The 20637-nt window shown below is 53.4% G+C and overlaps 1 protein-coding gene across 2 annotated transcripts in view; it reads left to right on the forward strand.

Moving 5' to 3' along the window:
* The window catches only part of CLIP3 (CAP-Gly domain containing linker protein 3), a 43149-nt gene that overhangs the window by 11156 nt on the left and 11356 nt on the right, over positions 1-20637 (forward strand). For both annotated transcript variants that reach the window (XM_085534647.1, XM_085534648.1), the window contains 6 exons: positions 3736-3897; positions 8398-8516; positions 13180-13416; positions 17194-17329; positions 18216-18326; positions 19201-19329. In XM_085534647.1, the coding sequence (XP_085390773.1) occupies positions 3736-3897; positions 8398-8516; positions 13180-13416; positions 17194-17329; positions 18216-18326; positions 19201-19329 (894 nt within the window). The remainder of the gene's footprint in view (positions 1-3735; positions 3898-8397; positions 8517-13179; positions 13417-17193; positions 17330-18215; positions 18327-19200; positions 19330-20637) is intronic.

Here is a 20637-nt window from a genome sequence, read left to right on the forward strand (position 1 = left end):
TATAGGTGACCCCCTATATCCCCCATATAACCCCATATAACCCCATATAACCCCATATACCCCCATATAACCCCATATAACCCCATATAACCCTATAGGTGACCCCCTATATCCCCCATATAACCCCATATAACCCCATATTACCCTATAGGTGACCCCCTATATTCCCCATATAACCCATATAACCCCATATAACCCATATAACCCCATATAACCCCATATACCCCCATATAACCCCATACACCCCATATAACCCCATATAACCCCATATAACCCCATATCCCCCCATATCCCCCCATATAACCCCATATAACCCCATATAACCCTATAGGTGACCCCCTATATCCCCCATATAACCCCATATAACCCCAGATAACCCCATATAACCCCATATAACCCATATAACCCCATATAACCCCATATCCCCCCATATCCCCCCATATCCCCCCATATAACCCCATATAACCCCATATAACCCCATATAACCCCATATACCCCCATATAACCCCATATAACCCCATATAACCCCATATCCCCCCATATATCCCCTATATAACCCCATATAACTCTATATGTGACCCCCTATATCCCCCATATAACTCTATATGTGACCCCCTATATCCCCCATATAACCCCATATCCCCCCATATAACCCCATATATCCCCTATATAACCCCATATAACCCTATAGGTGACCCCCTATATCCCCCATATAACCCCATATAACCCCCATATAACCCCATATAACCCCATATAACCCCATATACCCCCATATAACCCCATATAACCCTATATAACCCCATATAACCCCATATAACCCCCTATAACCCCATATCACCCCATATAACTCTATATAACCCTATAGGTGACCCCGCGGCCGCAGTGCGCCTGGCCTCCCGCCTGCTGTCCCATAACCCCATAACCCCATATAACCCCATAACCCCATATAACCCCATATCCCCCCCTATAACCCCATATCCCCCATATAACCCCATATCCCCCATATAACCCCATATAACCCATATAACCCCATATAACCCCATATAACCCCATATAACCCATATAACCCCATATACCCCATATAACCCCATATCCCCCCATATAACCCTATATAACCCCATATAACCCCATATAACCCCATATAACCCCCTATAACCCCCTATAACCCCATATAACCCCATATAACCCCATATCCCCCCATATCCCCCATATCCCCCATATAACCCCATATAACCCCATATAACCCCATATACCCCCATATAACCCCATATAACCCCATATACCCCATATAACCCCATATAACCCCATATACCCCCATATAACCCCATATAACCCATATAACCCCATATAACCCCATATAACCCCATATAACCCCATATAACCCCATATAACCCCATATAAACCCATATAACCCCATATAACCCCATATCCCCCCATATAACCCCATATAACCCTATATAACCCCATATAACCCCATATAACCCCATATAACCCCATATAACCCCATATAACCCCATATAACCCCATACCCCCCATAGGTGACCCCGCGGCCGCAGTGCGCCTGGCCTCCCGCCTGCTGTCCCATAACCCCATAACCCCATATAACCCCATATAACCCCATATATCCCATATAACCCCATAACCCCATATAACCCCATAGGTGACCCCGCAGCCGCAGTGCGCCTGGCCTCCCGCCTGCTATCCCATAACCCCATATCCCCCCTATAACCCCATAACCACCCCCTATAGCCCCATAACCCCATAAACCCATACCCCATAACCCCCCTATAACCCCATAACCACCCTCCATAACCCCATAACCCCATATAACCCCATGTAACCCCATATACCCCATATAACCCCATATAACCCCATATAACCCTATAGGTGACCCCGTATATCCCCCATATAACCCCATATAACCCCATATAACCCCATATAACCCCATATACCCCCATATAACCCCATATAACCCCATATAACCCCATATAACCCCATATAACCCCCTATATCCCCCCATATCCCCCATATAACCCCATATAACCCCCCATATAACCGCATATAACCCCATATAACCCCATATAACCCCATATAACCCCATATAACCCCATGTAACCCCATATACCCCATATAACCCCATATAACCCCATATAACCCTATAGTTGACCCCCTATATCCCCCATATAACCCCATATCCCCCCATATAACCCCATATAACCCCATATAACCCCATATAACCCCATATCCCCCCATATCCCCCCATATAACCCCATATACCCCCATATACCCCCATATAACCCCATATAACCCCATATAACCCCATATAACCCCATATAACACCATATAACCCCATATAACCCCATATAACCCCATATAACCCCATATAACCCCATATAACCCATATAACCCCATAACCCCATATAACCCCATATAACCCCATATTCCCCATATAACCCCATATAACCCATATAACCCCATATACCCCATATAACCCCATATAACCCCATATAACCCCATATAACCCCATATAACACCATATAACCCCATATAACCCCATATCCCCCCATATAACCCCATATAACCCCATATACCCCCATATAACCCCATATAACCCCATATCCCCCCATATAACCCCATAACCCCATATAACCCCATATAACCCCATATAACCCCATATACCCCCATATAACCCCATATAACCCCATATAACCCCATATCCCCCCATATTCCCCCATATACCCCTATAGGTGACCCTGCAGCCGCAGTGCACCTGGCCTCCCGCCTGCTGTCCCATAACCCCATACCCTATAACCCCATATAACCCCATATAACCCCATATAACCCCATATAACCCCATATACCCCCATATAACCCCATATAACCCCATATCCCCCCATATACCCCCATATACCCCCATATACCCCCATATAACCCCATATAACCCCATATAACCCCATAACCCCATATAACCCCATATAACCCCATATAACCCCATATAACTCCATATACCCCCATATAACCCCATATAACCCCATATAACCCCATAACCCCATATAACCTCATATCCCCCCATATCCCCCCATATAACCCCATATAACCCCATATAAACCCATATAACCCCCTATAACCCCATAACCCCCCTAAAGCCCCCTATAACCCCATATAACCCCATATAACCCTATAGGTGACCCCCTATAACCCCCATATAACCCCATATAACCCCATATAACCCCATATAACCCTATAGGTGACCGCCTATATCCCCCATATAACCCCATATCCCCCCATATAACCCCATATAACCCCATATAACCCTATAGGTGACCCCCTATATCCCCCATATAACCCCATATACCCCCATATAACCCCATATAACCCCATATCCCCCCATATAACCCCATACACCCCATATAACCCCATATAACCCTATAGGTGACCGCCTATATCCCCCATATAACCCCATATCCCCCCATATAACCCCATATAACCCCATATAACCCTATAGGTGACCCCCTATATCCCCCATATAACCCCATATACCCCCATATAACCCCATATAACCCCATATCCCCCCATATAACCCCATACACCCCATATAACCCCATATAACCCCATATACCCCCATATACCCCCATATAACCCCATATAACCCCATATCCCCCCATATAACCCCATAACCCCATATAACCCCATATACCCCCATATAACCCCATATAACTCTATATCCCCCCATAGGTGACCCTGCGGCCGCAGTGCGCCTGGCCTCCCGCCTGCTGTCTCTGGGTGGTGACGTGACCCTTCGCTCCCGCTGGACCCACATGAACGCGCTGCACTACGCGGCCTACTTCGATGTGCCCGAGCTCATCAGGACACTGCTACGGGCTGCGGCACCAAGGGGTATGGGGGGATATATGGGGGGATATGGGGTTATAGGGGGATATGGGGTTATAGGGGGATATGGGGTTATAGGGGGATATGGGGGGATATGGGGGGATATGGGGGCTAATGGGGGGATATGGGGGGATATGGGGTTGGGGAGGGGTATGGGGGGTGGTTATGGGGATATGGGGGGTGGTTATGGGGTTATAGGGGGTGGTTATGGGGTTATGGGGGGATATAGGGGGATATATAGGGGATATGGGGGGATATGTGGGATAAAGGGGGGGTAATGGGGTCTATGGGGGGTTATAAGGGGGGATATGGGGGGCTTATGGGGTTGGGAAGGGGTTATGGGGGGTGGTTATGGGGTCATGGGGGGGACTATGGGGGGTAATGGGGGGATATGGGGGGATATGGGGGACTATGGGGCTTAATGGGAGGATATAGGGGGTTATGGGGGGCTATGGGGGGATATAGGGGGGATATAGGAGGGTTATGGGGGGATATGGGGGTATATATGGGGTTATGGGGGGATATGGGGTTATGGGGGGATATGGGGTTATGGGGGGATATGGGGGATATGGGGTTATAGGGGGATATGGGGTTATAGGGGGGATATGGGGTTATAGGGGGATATGGGGTTATAGGGGGATATGGGGTTATAGGGGGGATATGGGGTACTTTAATGTGCCCGAGCTCATCAGGACCCTGCTGAGGGCTGCGGCACCGAGGGGTATGGGGGGATATGGGGAATATGGGGGGATATGGGGGGATATGGGGGGATAAAGGGGGGGTAATGGTGTCTATGTGGGGTTATAAGGGGGGATATGGGGCGGTTATGGGGTTGGGAAGGGGTTATGGGGGATGGTTATGGGGTCATGGGGGGGACTATGGGGGGTAATGGGGGGATATGGGGGGATATGGGGGACTATGGGGCTTAATGGGAGGATATAGGGGGTTATGGGGGGCTATGGGGGGATATAGGGGGGTTATGGGGGGGTATGGGGGGATATGGGGGGATATGGGGGATATGGGGGGATATGGGGGATATGGGGGGATATGGGGGGATATGGGGTTATGGGGGATATGGGGTTATGGGGGGATATGGGGTTATGGGGTGGTTATGGGGTTATAGGGGGATATGGGGTTATAGGGGGATATGGGGTTATAGGGGGATATGGGGGATATGGGGTTATAGGGGGATATGGGGTTATGGGGGATATGGGGTTATAGGGGGGATATGGGGTTATAGGGAGATATGGGGTTATAGGGGGATATGGGGTTATAGGGGGATATGGGGTTATAGGGGGATATGGGGTTATAGGGGATATGGGGTTATAGGGGGATATGGGGTACTTTGATGTGCCTGATCTCATCAGGACACTGCTGAGAGCTGCGGCACCGAGGGGTATATGAGGGGTATGGGGGGATATAGGGGGATATAGGGGGTATGGGGTTATAGGGGTATATGGGGTTATAGGGGGATATGGGGGATATGGGGTTATAGGGGGTGGTTATGGGGTTATAGGACGTGGTTATGGGGTTATAGGGGGTGGTTATGGGGTTGGAAAGGAATTATGGGGAGTGGTTATGGAGTTATGGGGTGGCTATGGGGGGTAATGGGGGGCTATGGGGGGTAATGGGGGGCTATGGGGGGTAATAGGGGCATATAGGAGGGATATGGGGGGATATAGGGGGGATATGGGGGGATATAGGGGGGATATGGGGGGGATATGGGGGGATATAGGGGGGATATGGGGGGATATAGGGGGGTATGGGGGGATATAGGGGGGATATGGGGGGTAATGGAGGGGATATAGGGGGGGATATAGGGGGGTTATTTGGGGTTATGGGGGGATATAGGGGCGATATGTGGGGATATAAGGGGGATATGGGGGGATATGGGGGGATATGAGGGGATATAGGAGGATAAAAGGGGCTATGAGGGACTATGGGGGGATATAGGGGGATATGGAGGGTAATGGGGGGTTATGGGGGGATATAGGGGGGATATAGGGGGATATAGGGGGGGTAATGGGGTTGGAAAGGAGTTATGGGGGGTGGTTATGGGGTTATGGGGGGGGCTATAGGGGGGATATGGGGGGGGTTATGGGGCTATGGGAGGTGGTTATGGGGTTATAGGGGGTGGTTATGGGGTTGGAAAGGAGTTATGGGGGGTGGTTATGGGGTTATGGGGGGGGCTATGGGGTTATGGGGTTATGGGGGGGGCTATGGGGGGATATAGGGGGGATATGGGGGGATATAGGGGGAATATGGGGGGCTTATGGGGTTATAGGGGGTGGTTATGGGGGTAGAAAGGAGTTATGGGGGGTGGCTATGGGGTTTTGGGGGGCCTATGGGTTTATGGGGGGCTATATAGGGGGCTATGGTGGGCTATGGGGGGTAATGGGGGGCTGTGGGGGGGATATGGGGGGATATAGGGGGAATATGGGGGGGTTATGGGGTTATAGGGGGTGGTTATGGGGGTAGAAAGGAGTTATGGGGGGTGGTTATGGGGTTATGGGGGGGGCTATGGGGTTATGGGGTTATGGGGGGGGCTATGGGGGGATATAGTGGGGATATGGGGGGATATAGGGGGGATATGGGGGGGTTATGGGTATATAGGGGGGGTTATGGGGTTGGAAAGGAGTTATGGGGGGTGGTTATGGGGTTATGGGAGGGGGCTATGGGGGGTAATGGGGGGCTATGAGGGGCGATGAGGAGCTATATGGGGAGCTATGGGGGGCTATATGGGGGATATGGGGGGGTATGGGGGGATATAGGGGGGATATGGGGGGATATAGGGGGGTTATGGGGTTGGGAAGGAGTTATGGGGGGTGGTTATGGGGTTATGGGGGGGGGCTATGGGGGGATATAGGGGGGATATAGGGGGGATATGGGGTTTATAGGGTTGTGGTTCTGGTTCTGGGTTGTTTATGGGGTTTATGGGGTTCCTGTGGTTCTGGGTTGATGGGTTCATGCGGTTCTGGGTCACCGTGGTTCTAGATTTGGGTTCTCATGGTTCCAGTTCTGGGTTGTTGTCTATGGGGTCTATGGGGTCTGTGGGGTTTATGTGGTCTATGGGGTCTATGTGGTCTATGGGGTCTGTGGGGTCTATGTGGTCTATGGGGTCTATGGGGTCTATGGGGTCTATGTGGTCTATGGGGTCTATGTGGTCTATGGGATCTATGGGATCTATGGGGTCTATAGGGTCTATGGGGTTATGGGGTCTATGAGGTCTATGGGATCTATGGGGTCTATGGGGTCTGTGGGATCTATGGGGTCTGTGGGGTCTGTGGGGTCTGTGGGGTCTATGGGGTTATGGGGTCTATGGGGTCTATGGGATCTATGGGGTCTATGGGGTCTATGGGGTCAGTGGGGTCAGTGGGGTCTGTGGGGTCTATGGGGTCTATGGGGTCTATGGGATCTATGGGGTCTATGGGGTCTATGGGATCTATGGGGTCTATAGGGTCTATGGGGTTATGGGGTCTATGAGGTCTATGGGATCTATGGGGTCTATGGGGTCTGTGGGATCTATGGGGTCTGTGGGGTCTATGGGGTCTGTGGGGTCTGTGGGGTCTGTGGGGTCTGTGGGGTCTATGGGGTCTGTGGGGTCTATGGGGTCTATGGGGTCTATGGGGTCTATGGGATCTATGGGATCTATGGGGTCTGTGGGGTCTGTGGGATCTATGGGATCTATGGGGTCTATGGGGTCTATGGGGTCTATGTGGTCTATGGGGTCTATGGGGTCTATGTGGTCTATGGGGTCTGTGGGGTCTATGGGGTCTATGGGGTCTATGGGGTTATGGGGTCTATGGGGTCTATGGGATCTATGTGGTCTATGGGATCTATGGGGTCTATGGGATCTATGGGGTCTATGGGGTCTATGGGATCTATGGGGTCTATGGGATCTATGGGGTCTATGGGGTCTATAGGGTCTATGGGGTTATGGGGTCTATGGGGTCTATGGGGTCTATGGGGTCTATAGGGTCTATGGGGTCTATGGGGTTATGGGGTCTATGGGGTCTATGGGGTCTATGGGATCTATGGGGTCTATGGGATCTATGGGGTCTATGGGATCTATTGGGTCTATGGGGTCTGTGGGGTCTATGGGGTCTATGGGGTCTATGGGGTCTATGGGATCTATGGGGTCTGTGGGGTCTATGGGGTCTATGGGGTCTATGGGGTCTATGTGGTCTATGGGGTCTATGGGGTCTATGGGGTCTATGGGATCTATGGGGTCTATGGGGTCTATGGGGTCTGTGGGGTCTATGGGGTCTGTGGGGTCTATGGGGTCTGTGGGGTCTGTGGGGTCTATGGGGTCTGTGGGGTCTGTGGGGTCTATGGGGTCTATGGGGTCTATGGGGTTATGGGGTCTATGGGATCTATGGGGTCTATGGGATCTATGGGGTCTATGGGGTCTATGGGATCTATGGGATCTATGGGGTCTATGGGGTTATTGTGGTTCTGTCTTGTCCCGGTTCTGGTTCTGACGTTGGTTCTGGTTCCGTCCCGCAGTGCTCCACTCCACGTGCAGTGATTTCAGCCATGGCACCGCGCTGCACATCGCGGCCTCCAACCTCTGCATCGGGGCCGTCAGGTGCCTGCTGGAGCATGGGGCTGATCCAGCACTGAGGGTAGGGGATGTGGGGAGATATGAAGCGCTATGGGGGGATATGGGGAGATATGGGGAGATATGGGGGGATATGGGGGGGTTATGGGGGGATATGGGGGATATAGGGGGGATATGGGGGGATATGGGGCACTATGGGGGGATATGGGGTGGTTATGGGGGGATATGGGGGATATAGGGGGGATATGGGGGGATATGGGGCACTATGGGGGGATGTGGGGGGATATGGGGGGATGTGGGGTGTGAGATGTCTGCTGGAGCATGGGGCTGATCCAGCGCTAAGGGTACGGGATATGGGGAGATATGGGGGGATATGGGGTGATATGGGGGAGATATGGGGTGATATGGGGGGATATGGGGTGATATGGGGAGATATGGGGGGATATGGGGGGATATGGGGGGGATATGGGGGGATATGGGGCACTATGGGGGGATGTGGGGGGATATGGGGGGATGTGGGGTGTGAGATGTCTGCTGGAGCATGGGGCTGATCCAGCACTAAGAGTACGGGATATGGGGAGATATGGGGAGATATGGGGGGATATGGGGAGATATGGGGTGATATGGGGGGATATGGGGTGATATGGGGGGATATGGGGAGATATGGGGGGATATGGGGTGGTTATGGGGTGTGAGATGTCTGCTGGAGCATGGGGCTGATCCGGCACTGAGGGTAGGGGGATATGGGGAGATATGGGGGGATATGGGGCACTATGGGGCACTATAGGGCGCTATGGGGGGATATGGGGGGATATGGGGAGATATGGGGGGATATGGGGGGATATGGGGAGATATGGGGGGATATGGGGTGGTTATGGGGTGTGAGATGTCTGCTGGAGCATGGGGCTGATCCGGCACTGAGGGTAGGGGGGGATATGGGGCACTGTGGGGAGATATGGGGAGATATGGGGTGGTTATGGGGGGATATGGGGGATATGGGGGGATACGGGGGGGATATGGGGGGATATGGGGGGATATGGGGCACTATGGGGGCATATGGGGGGATATGGGGAGATATGGGGATATAGAGGGGATATGGGGGGATATGGGGTGGTCATGGGGTGTGAGATGTCTGCTGGAGAATGGGGCCGATCCCGCACTGAGGGTAGGGGGATGTGGGGAGATATGGGGGGATATGGGGAGATATGGGGGATATGGGGTGGTTATGGGGAGATATGGGGGGATATGGGGTGGTTATGGGGTGTGAGATGTCTGCTGGAGCATGGGGCCGATCCGGCACTGAGGGTAGGGGATGTGGGGCGCTATGGGGCACTATGGGGAGATATGGGGAGATATGGGGGGATGTGGGGCAGTTATGGGGTTGTTATGGGGGGATATGGGGTGTGAGATGCCTGCTGGAGCATGGCGCTGATCCGGCACTAAGGATATGGGGGGATGTGGGGCACTATGGGGGGATATGGGGTGGTTATGGGGTGTGAGATGTCTGCTGGAGCATGGGGCCGATCCGGCACTGAGGGTACGGGGAGATGTGGGGAGATATGGGGCGCTATGGGGAGATATGGGGGGATATGGGGTGGATATAGGGGGATATGGGGGGATATAGGGGGATATGGGGGGATGTGGGGTGGATATGGGGTGTTATGGGGGGATATAGGGGGATATGGGGAGATATGGGGGGATATGGGGTGTTATGGGGGGATATGGGGGGATATGGGGTGGTTATGGGGTGTGAGATGTCTGCTGGAACATGGGGCTGATCCAGCACTAAGGGTATTGGGATGTGGGGTGATATGGGGAGATATGGGGTGATATGGGGTGGTTATGGGGTGGTTATGGGGGGATATGGGGGGATATGGGGTGGTTATGGTGGGATATGGGGGGATATGGAGTGTTATGGGGTGATATAGGGTGGTTATGGGGAGATATGGGGGGACATGGGGCGCTATTGGGTGTTATGGGGTGATATGGGGTGATATGGGGTGGTTATGGGGGGTGATATGGGAGGATATGGGGTGGTTATGGGGAGATATGGGGGGTTATGGGGTGATATGGGGTGGTTATGGGGAGATATGGGGTGGATATGGGATGGTTATGGGGTGATATGGGGCACTATGCAATACCACTATTGCCCACTAGGTAGCGCTATAGATCTCAGTGCTCTCTAGCACCCTATGGGGCTCTATGGGGCAGCCCCAAACTCACTCCCTGCCCTATATCTCCCCATAGAAGAGCCAAGGCCAGGTGGCCCCTATGGGCGATATGGGGCTCTATTTTGCAGTGTAATATTGGCCACCAGGTGGCGCTGTGATGCAGTACCACTATTGCCCACTGGGTGGCGCTATAAAGCTCAATGTTACTTAGGACCCTATGGGGCGCTATGGTGCAATACCACTATTGCCCACTAGGGGTCGCTACGGTGCAATACCACTATTACCCATTAGGGATCGCTATGATGCAATACCACTATTGCCCACTAGGTGGCGCTATGGAGCTCAATGCCCTATAGCGCCCCATGAGTCTCTATGGGGCAGCCCCATACACTCACTCCCTGCCCTATATCTCCCCATAGAACAGCCAAGGCCAAGTGGCCCCTATGGGCGCTATGGGGCTCTATTATGCTGTATACTATTGCCCACTAGGGGTCGCTATGGCGCTATATCCATTAATGGCCACCAGGGGTCGCTGTGTTGCAATACCACTATTGCCCACTAGGTGGCGCTATGGTGCAATACCACTATTGCCCACTACGTGGCGCTATGGAGCTCAATGTTACATGGGACCCTATGGGGCGCTATGGTGCAGTACCACTATTGCCCACTAGGTGGCACTGTGTTGCAATACCACTATTGCCCACTAGGTGGCGCTATGGAGCTCAATGTTATATAGGACCCCATGGGGCGCTATGATGCAATACCACTATTGGCCACCAGGGGTCGCCATGGCGCTATATCCATTAATGGCCACCAGGGGTCGCTGTGTTGCAATACCACTATTGCCCACTAGGTGGCGCTATGGTGCAATACCACTATTGCCCACCAGGTGGCGCTATGGAGCTCAATGTTACACAGGACCCTATGGGGCGCTATGGTGCAATACCACTATTGCCCACCAGGGGTCGCTGTGTTGCAATACCACTATCGGTCACTAGGTGGCGCTATGGAGCTCAATGTTATATAGGTCCCTATGGGGCGCTGTGGTGCAATACCACTATTGCCCACTAGGGGTCGCTATGGTGCAATACCACTATTGCCCATTAGGTGGCGCTATGGTGCAGTACCACTATTGCCCACTAGGTGGCGCTATTGATCTCAATGCCCTATATCGCCCCATGAGTCTCTATGGGGCAGCCCCATACACTCACTCCCTGCCCTATATCTCCCCATAGAACAGCCAAGGCCAAGTGGCCCCTATGGGCGCTATGGGGCTCTATTATGCTGTATACTATTGCCCACTAGGGGTCGCTATGGCGCTATATCCAATAATGGCCACTAGGGGTCGCTGTGTTGCAATACCACTATTGCCCACTAGGAGGCGCTATGGTGCAATACCACTATTGCCCACTAGGTGGCGCTATCTAGCTCAATGTTACATAGGACCCTATGGGGGGCTATGGTGTAATACCACTATTGGCCACTAGGGGTCGCTATGGCGCTATATCCATTAATGGCCACTAGGGGTCGCTGTGTTGCAATACCACCATTGCCCACTAGGTGGCGCTGTGATGCAATACTACTATTGCCCACCAGGTGGCGCTATGGAGCACAATGTTACTTAGGACCCTATGGGGCAGTCCCATACACTCACTCCCTGCCCCATTTCTCCCCATAGAACAGCCAAGGCCAAGTGGCCCCTATGGGCGCTATGGGGCTCTATTATGCTGTATACTATTGCCCACTAGGGGTCGTTATGGCGCTATATCCAATAATGGCCACTAGGGGTCGCTGTGTTGCAATACCACTATCGGCCACTAGGTGGCGCTATGGTGCAATACCACTATTGCCCACTAGGTGGCGCTGTGGAGCTCAATGTTACTTATTACCCTATGGGACGCTATGGTGCAGTACCACTATTGCCCACCAGGTGGCGCTGTGTTGCAATACCACTATCGGCCACTAGGTGGCGCTATGGAGCTCAATGTTACATAGGACTCTATGGGGCGCTGTGATGCAATACCACTATTGCCCACTAGGGGTCGCTATGGCGCTATATCCATTAATGGCCATTAGGGGTCGCTGTGTTGCAATACCACCATTGGCCACTAGGTAGCGTTGTGATTCAATATTACTATTGGCCACTAGGGGTCGCTATGGTGCAATACCACTATTGCCCATTAGGTGGCGCTATGGAGCTCAACGTTATATAGGACCCCATGGGGCGCTATGGTGCAATACCACTATTGCCCACTTGGGGACGCCATGGCGCTATATAAATTAATGGCCACTAGGGGTCTCTGTGTTGCAATACCACTATTCTCTACGAGGTGGCGCTATGGAACTCAATGTTATATAGGACCCTATGGGGCGCTACGGTGCAATACCACTATTGCCCACTAGGTGGCGCTATGGAGCTCAATGTTATATAGGACCCTATGGGGCGCTGGGATGCAATACCACTATTGCCCACCAGGTGGCGCTATGGAGCTCAATGTTACTTAGGACCCTATGGGGCAACCCCAATCTCACTCCCTGCCCTATATCTCCCCATAGAACAGCCAAGGCCAAGTGGCAGCCGAGGTGGTTCCGGACCCAGCCGACATGGCTTTGGATCGAGCTGAAGCTGCAGCGGCTGCCCGTGAGCTGCGCCGGTTGCTGCAGGAGGCCGTGCCCCTCAGCTGCGCCCTGCCCCGCGTCACCCTGCGCTGCTACGACAACTTGTGGGGCCACAGCGTCCTGCTGTGTATGGGGCTGCAGCTGGGGGACAGAGTGCGGCTCGAGGGGGGGCAGGTAAGGGGGCAGGGGATGTGGGGCTGGGGGGGGTCATGTGGGGCTGGGGTGTCATGTGTGGGGCTGGAGGGGGGGTAGGTAAGGGGGCAGCGGGGGGATGTGGGGCTGGGGGGGGTCATGTGGGGCTGGGGTGTCATGTGTGGGGCTGGGGTGTCATGTGTGGGGCTGGAGGGGGGGCAGGTAATGGGGGGGATGTGGGGCTGGGAGGGTCGATGTGGGGCTGGGGAGGGGCAGGTAAGGGGGTGGAGGGGTGTGGGGCTGGGAGGGTCAATGTGGGGCTGGGGTGTGATGTGTGGGGTGTGGGGGGTCAGTGTGGGGTGTGGGGGTGTCATATATGGGGCTGGAGGGGTCTATGTGGGGTGCGGGGTGTCGTATGTGGGGTGTGGGGGGCCAATGGGGGGTGGGGAGTGTTGTATGTGGGGCTGGAGGAGGGGCAGGTAAGGGGGCAGAGGGGGGATGTGGGGCTGGAAGGGTTCGATGTGGGGCTGGGGTGTGATGTGTGGGGCTGGAGGGGGGGCAGGTAAGGGGGCAGAGGGGGGATGTGGGGCTGGGAGGGTTTGATGTGGGGCTGGGGTGTCATGTGTGGGGCTGGAGGGGGGGCAGGTAATGGGGGGGATGTGGGGCTGGAGGGGGGCAGGTAATGGGGCAGGGGGGGGATGTGGGGCTGGGAGGGGTCAATGGGGGGTGGGGGGTGTTGTATATGGGGCTGGAGGGGGGGCAGGTAAGGGGGCAGGGGGGGGATGTGGGGCTGGAGGGGGGGCTCTATGGGACCCGATATGTCCCTATATTTCCCTATGGTCCCCTATATGTCCCTATATGTCCCTATGTGTCCCTGTATGTCCCTATGGCTCCCTATATGTCCCTATATGTCTCTATGTGTCCCTATGGCCCCCTATATGTCCCTATATGTCCCTATGGTCCCTTATATGTCCCTATATGTCCCTATATGTCCCTATGGTTCCCTATATGTCCCTATGGTCCCCTATATGTCCCTATATGTCCCTATATTTCCCTATGGTCCCCTATATGTCCCTATATGTCCCTATGGTTCCCTATGGTTCCCTATATGTCCCTATATGTCCCTATATGTCCCTATACATCCCTATATGTCCCTATGGTTCCCTATATGTCCCTATATGACCCTATATGTCCCTATATGTCCCTATGGTTCCCTATGGGTCTCTATGGGGTCCCTATGTGTCCCTATGGGTCTCTATGGGTCCCATTGTGCTCTATGGGTCTCACTGGGTCCCTATGGTTCCCTATGGGTCTCTTTGGGGTCTCTATGGGTCCCTATGTGTCTCTGTGTGTCCCTATAGGTATCTATGGGTCTCTATGGGTCCCAATGGTTCCCTATGGGTCTCTGTGTGTCCCATTGTGCTCTATGGGGCTCTATGGTTCCCTATATGTCTCTATGGTTCCCTATATGTCCCTATATGTCCCAATGGTTCCCTATACGTCCCTATATGTCCCTATATGTCCCTATATGTCCCTATATGTCTCTATATGTCCCTATACGTCCCTACATGTCCCTATATGTCCCCATATGTCCCTATATGTCCCTATTGTTCCCTATGGATCTCTGTGGGTCTCTATTGGTCTGTATGGGTCTCTATGGGTCCCATTGTGCTCTATGGGGCTCTATGGGTCCTTATGTGTCCCATTGTGCTCTATGGGTCTCAATTGTGCTCTATGGGGCTCTATGGTCCCCTATACGTCCCTATACATCCCTATATGTCCCATTGGTTCCCTATACGTCCCTATATATCCCTATACATCCCTATATGTCCCTATGGTTTCCTATACGTCCCTATACGTCCCTATATGTCCCTATATGTCCCTATACGTCCCTATATGTCCCTATATGTCCCTATACGTCCCTATATGTCCCTATATGTCCCTATATGTCCCTATACATCCCTATATGTCCCTATGGTTCCCTATGGTTCCCTTTACGTCCCTATGGTTCCCTATATGTCCCTATATGTTCCCTATATGTCCCTATGGGTCTCTATGGGTCCCATTGTGCTCTATGGGTCCCAATGGTTCCCTATGGGTCTCTATGGGTCCCTATGTGTCCCATTGTGCTCTATGGGTTTCTATGGGTCCCTATGTGTCCCATTGTGCTCTATGGGTTTCTATGGGTCTCTATGGGTCCCATTGTGCTCTATGGGTCCCCTTGTACTCTATGGGTCTCTATGGGGCTCTATGGTTCCCTATATGTCCCTATACGTCCCTATGTGTCCCTATGGGTCTCTATGGGTCCCATTGTGCTCTATGGGGCTCTATGGTTCCCTATATGTCCCTATGGTTCCCTATGGTTCCCTATGGTCCCCTTTACATCCCTATATGTCCCTATATGTCCCTATATGTCCCTATGGTTCCCTGTATGTCCCTATGTGTCCCTATGGGTCTCTATGGGTCCCATTGAGCTCTATGGGTCTCTATGGGGCTCTGTGGTTCCCTATACATCCCTATATGTCCCTATACGTCCCTATATGTCCCTATACGTCCCTATGCGTCCCTATGGTTCCCTATGGTCCCTATATGTCCCTATACGTCCCTATATGTCCCTATGGTTCCCTATGGTCCCTATATATACCTATACGTCCCTATATGTCCCTATATGTCCCTATGGTTCCCTATGGTTCCCTATATGTCCCTATATGTCTCTATGGTTCCCTATGTGTCCCTATGGGTCTCTATGGGTCCCATTGTGCTCTATGGGTCTCTATGGGGCTCTATGGTTCCCTATACATCCCTATATGTCCCTATACGTCCCTATATGTCCCTATACGTCCCTATACGTCCCTATGGTTCCCTATGGTCCCTATATGTCCCTATACGTCCCTATATGTCCCTATGGTTCCCTATGGTCCCTATATATCCCTATACGTCCCTATATGTCCCTATATGTCCCTATACGTCCCTATATGTCCCTATGGGTCCCTATGGGTCTCTATGGGTCCCATTGTGCTCTATGGGGCTCTATGGTTCCCTATATGTCCCTATACGTCCCTATATGTCCCTATGTGTCCCTATGGGTCTCTATGGGTCCCATTGTGCTCTATGGGGCTCTATGGTTCCCTATATGTCCCTATGGTTCCCTATGGTTCCCTATGGTCCCCTTTACATCCCTATACGTCTCTATATGTCCCTATACATCCCTATATGTCCCTATATGTCCCTATGGTTCCCTATATGTCTCTGTGTGTCCCTATGGGTCTCTATGGGTCCCATTGTGCTCTATGGGGCTCTATGGTTCCCTATACGCCCCTATACGTCCCTATACGTCCCTATATATCCCTATACGTCCCTATACATCCCTATATGTCCCTATATGTCTCTATATTTCCCTATACATCCCTATACATCCCTATATGTCCCTATACGTCCCTATATGTCCCTATATGTCCCTATACATCCCTATATGTCCCTATGTGTCCCTATGGTTCCCTATGGGTCTCTATGGGGTCTCTATGGGTCCCAATGGTTCCCTATGGGTCTCTATGGTTCCCTATGGGTCCCTATGGGTCTCTATGGGTCCCAATGGTTCCCTATGGGTCCCTATGGGTCTCTATGGGTCCCAATGGTTCCCTATGGGTCTCTATGGGTCTCTGTGGGTCCCAATGGTTCCCTATGGGTCTCTATGGGTCTCTATGGGTCCCTATGTGTCCCATTGTGCTCTATGGGGCTCTATGGTTCCCTATATGTCTCTATGGTTCCCTATGGTCCCTATACATCCCTATACATCCCTATCCATCCCTGTGTACCCAGGAGGGCACCCTGCGGTTCTGTGGCACGACGGCGTTTGCCAGCGGCCAATGGGCCGGGGTGGAACTGGACGGACCCCACGGCAAGAACGACGGCAGCGTGGGGGGGGTCCGCTACTTCATATGCCCACCTAAGACCGGTATGGGACTGGGGTATACTGGGATGTACTGGGATGGACTGGGATATACTGGGAGGGAATGGGATGGGACTGGGATGGACTGGGATGTACTGGGATGGACTGGGATGGACTGGGATGGGACTGGGATGGGTTATTGGGGGGGTCCGGTACTTCATATGCCCACCAAAGACCGGTATGGGATAATGGGGATACTGGGATGTACTGGGATATACTGGGATGTACTGGGATATACTGGGATGGACTGGGATATACTGGGATATACTGGGATGGGGTATTGGGGGGGTCCGGTACTTCATATGCCCACCCAAAACCGGTATGGGACTGGGATGGACTGGGTTATACTGGGGTATACTGGGATGGACTGGGATATAGTGGGATATACTGGGATGGACTGGGATGGACTGGGATGGGGTATTGGGGGGGTCCGCTACTTCATATGCCCACCTAAGACTGGTATGGGACTGGGGTATACTGGGATATACTGGGATGGACTGGGATGGGGTGTAGGGGGGGTCCGCTACTTCATATGCCCACCTAAAACCGGTATGGGATAGTGGGGGGGAATGGGATATACTGGGAGATACTGGGATGGACTGGGATGGAGTGTTGGGGGGGTCCGGTACTTCATATGCCCACCAAAGACTGGTATGGGATAATGGGGGGTAATGGGAGATACTGGGATGGACTGGGATGGACTGGGATATACTGGGATGGACTGGGATGGGGTGTTGGGGGGGTCTGGTACTTCATATGCCCACCAAAGACTGGTATGGGACTGGGATGGACTAGTCTATACTGGTCCATACTGGTCTATACTGGTTTATACTCGTCCATACTGGTTTATACTGGTTTATACTGGTCTATACTGGTTTCTACTGGTTCCCAGGTGTCTTTGCGTCGGTGTCTCGTATCTCGAAGGCGGAGCAGCAGCCCCCTCCCCCCTCCCCCCCCCGCAGCCCCCCCCGCTCCAACCCCAAGGGCCGCAAGGAGAAGAGAGGTGATTGGCTGAGGCTGCAGGGGGGCGGGGCTACGGGTGGGCGGGGCTACGGGGAGATCCAACGGGATTGGTTGTGGTAGAAAGGGGGCGGGGCTATGGGGTTTGGGGCGGGGAAAAGAAGGAGGTGATTGGTTGGAGAGGGGATGATAATGAGGGGATGGGCCAATCAGAGGGCGGGGTTTATTAGGGGGCGTGGCTAATGAAGGGGCGGGGCTAATGAGGGGATTAGCCAATCAGAGAGTGAGGTTTACTAGGGGGCGTGGCTAATGATGGGGAGGGGCTAATGAGGGGGCGGGGCCAATCAGGGGGCAGGGTTTATTAGGGACCATGGCTATTGATGGGGAGGGGCTAATGAGGGGTTTAGCCAATCAGAGGGCAAGGTTTACTAGGGGGCGTGGCTAATGATGGGGCGGGGCTAATGAGGGGATTAGCCAATCAGAGAGCGGGGTTTATTATGGGGTGTGGCTAATGAGGGGGCGAGGCTAATGAGGGGATGGACCAATCGGCAGGGCAGGGTTACTTAGGGGGCGGGGCCAATCAGGGGACGGGGCTAATGGGACAGGCCAATCAGAGGGCAGGGTTTATTGGGGGCGTGGCTATTGATGGGGAGGGGCTTATGAGGGGATTGGCCAATCAGAGAGCGGGGTTTACTAGGGGGTGGGGCTAATGGGGGGCGGGGCTAATGAGGGGATTAGCCAATCAATGGGTGGGGTTTACTAGGGGGTGTGGCTAATAAGGGGTGGGGTCAATCAGGGGGCGGGGCTAATGGGATGGGCCAATCAGAGGGTGGGGTTTGTTAGGGGGCGTGGCTAACGAAGGGGCGGGGCTAATGAGGGGATGGGCCAATCAGGGCGTGTTTTTCTCCCTCCCTCAGCATCCCGTAAGAAAGCCGCGTCCTGGTTGGACCGTGACGGGCGCCGTGTGGCCCCGGGGGACGCGGTGCTGGTGGCCGGACACAGAGCGGGGAGAGCCAGGTTCTATGGGAAGACACAGTTCGCACCCGGTGAGACAGAGACCCCCACCCATAATATAGGGACCCCATAGACCCCCACCCATAATATAGGGACCCCATAGACCCCCACCCATAATATAGGGACCCCCATAGACCCCCACCCCATACCCATAATATAGGGACCCCCATAGACCCCCACCCATAATATAGGGACCCCATAGACCCCCACCCATAATATAGGGACCCCCATAGACCCCCACCCATAATATAGGGACCCCATAGACCCCCACCCATAATATAGGGACCCCCATAGACCCCCACCCATAATATAGGGACCCCATAGACCCCCACCCATAATATAGGGACCCCATAGACCCCCACCCCATACCCATAATATAGGGACCCCATAGACCCCCACCCATAATATAGGGACCCCATAGACCCCCACCCCATACCCATAACATGGGGAACCCCATAGACCCCCACCCCATACCCATAATATAGGGACCCCCATAGACCCCCACCCATAATATAGGGACCCCATAGACCCCCACCCATAATATAGGGACCCCCATAGACCCCCACCCATAATATAGGGGCCCCATAGACCCCCACCCCATACCCATAATATAGGGACCCCCATAGACCCCCACCCCATACCCATAATATAGGGACCCCCAAAGACCCCCACCCATAATATAGGGACCCCATAGACCCCCACCCATAATATAGGGACCCCATAGACCCCCACCCCATACCCATAACATGGGGACCCCCATAGACCCCCACCCCATACCCATAACATGGGGACCCCCATAGACCCCCACCCATAACATGGGGACCCCCATATACCCCCACCCCATACCCATAATATAGGGACCCCCATAGACCCCCACCCCATACCCATAATATAGGGACCCCATAGACCCCCACCCCATACCCATAATATAGGGACCCCATAGACCCCCACCCCATAACATGGGGACCCCCATAGACCCCCACCCCATACCCATAACATGGGGACCCCCATAGACCCCCACCCCATACCCATAACATGGGGACCCCCATAGACCCCCACCCCATACCCATAACATGGGGACCCCCATAGACCCCCACCCCGTACCCATAATATAGGGACCCCATAGACCCCCACCCATAACATGGGGACCCCCATAGACCCCCACCCCATACCTATAATATAGGGACCCCATAGACCCCCACCCATAACATGGGGACCCCCATAGACCCCCACCCCATAACATGGGGACCCCCATAGACCCCCACCCCATACCCATAACATGGGGACCCCCATAGACCCCCACTCCATACCCATAATATAGGGACCCCCATAGACCCCCA

This window comes from Coturnix japonica, unplaced genomic scaffold (genome assembly GCF_054131305.1).
Source record: "Coturnix japonica strain WE unplaced genomic scaffold, WE-NBRP24 Scf089, whole genome shotgun sequence".
In the NCBI taxonomy this organism is placed as follows: Eukaryota; Metazoa; Chordata; class Aves; order Galliformes; family Phasianidae; genus Coturnix; species Coturnix japonica.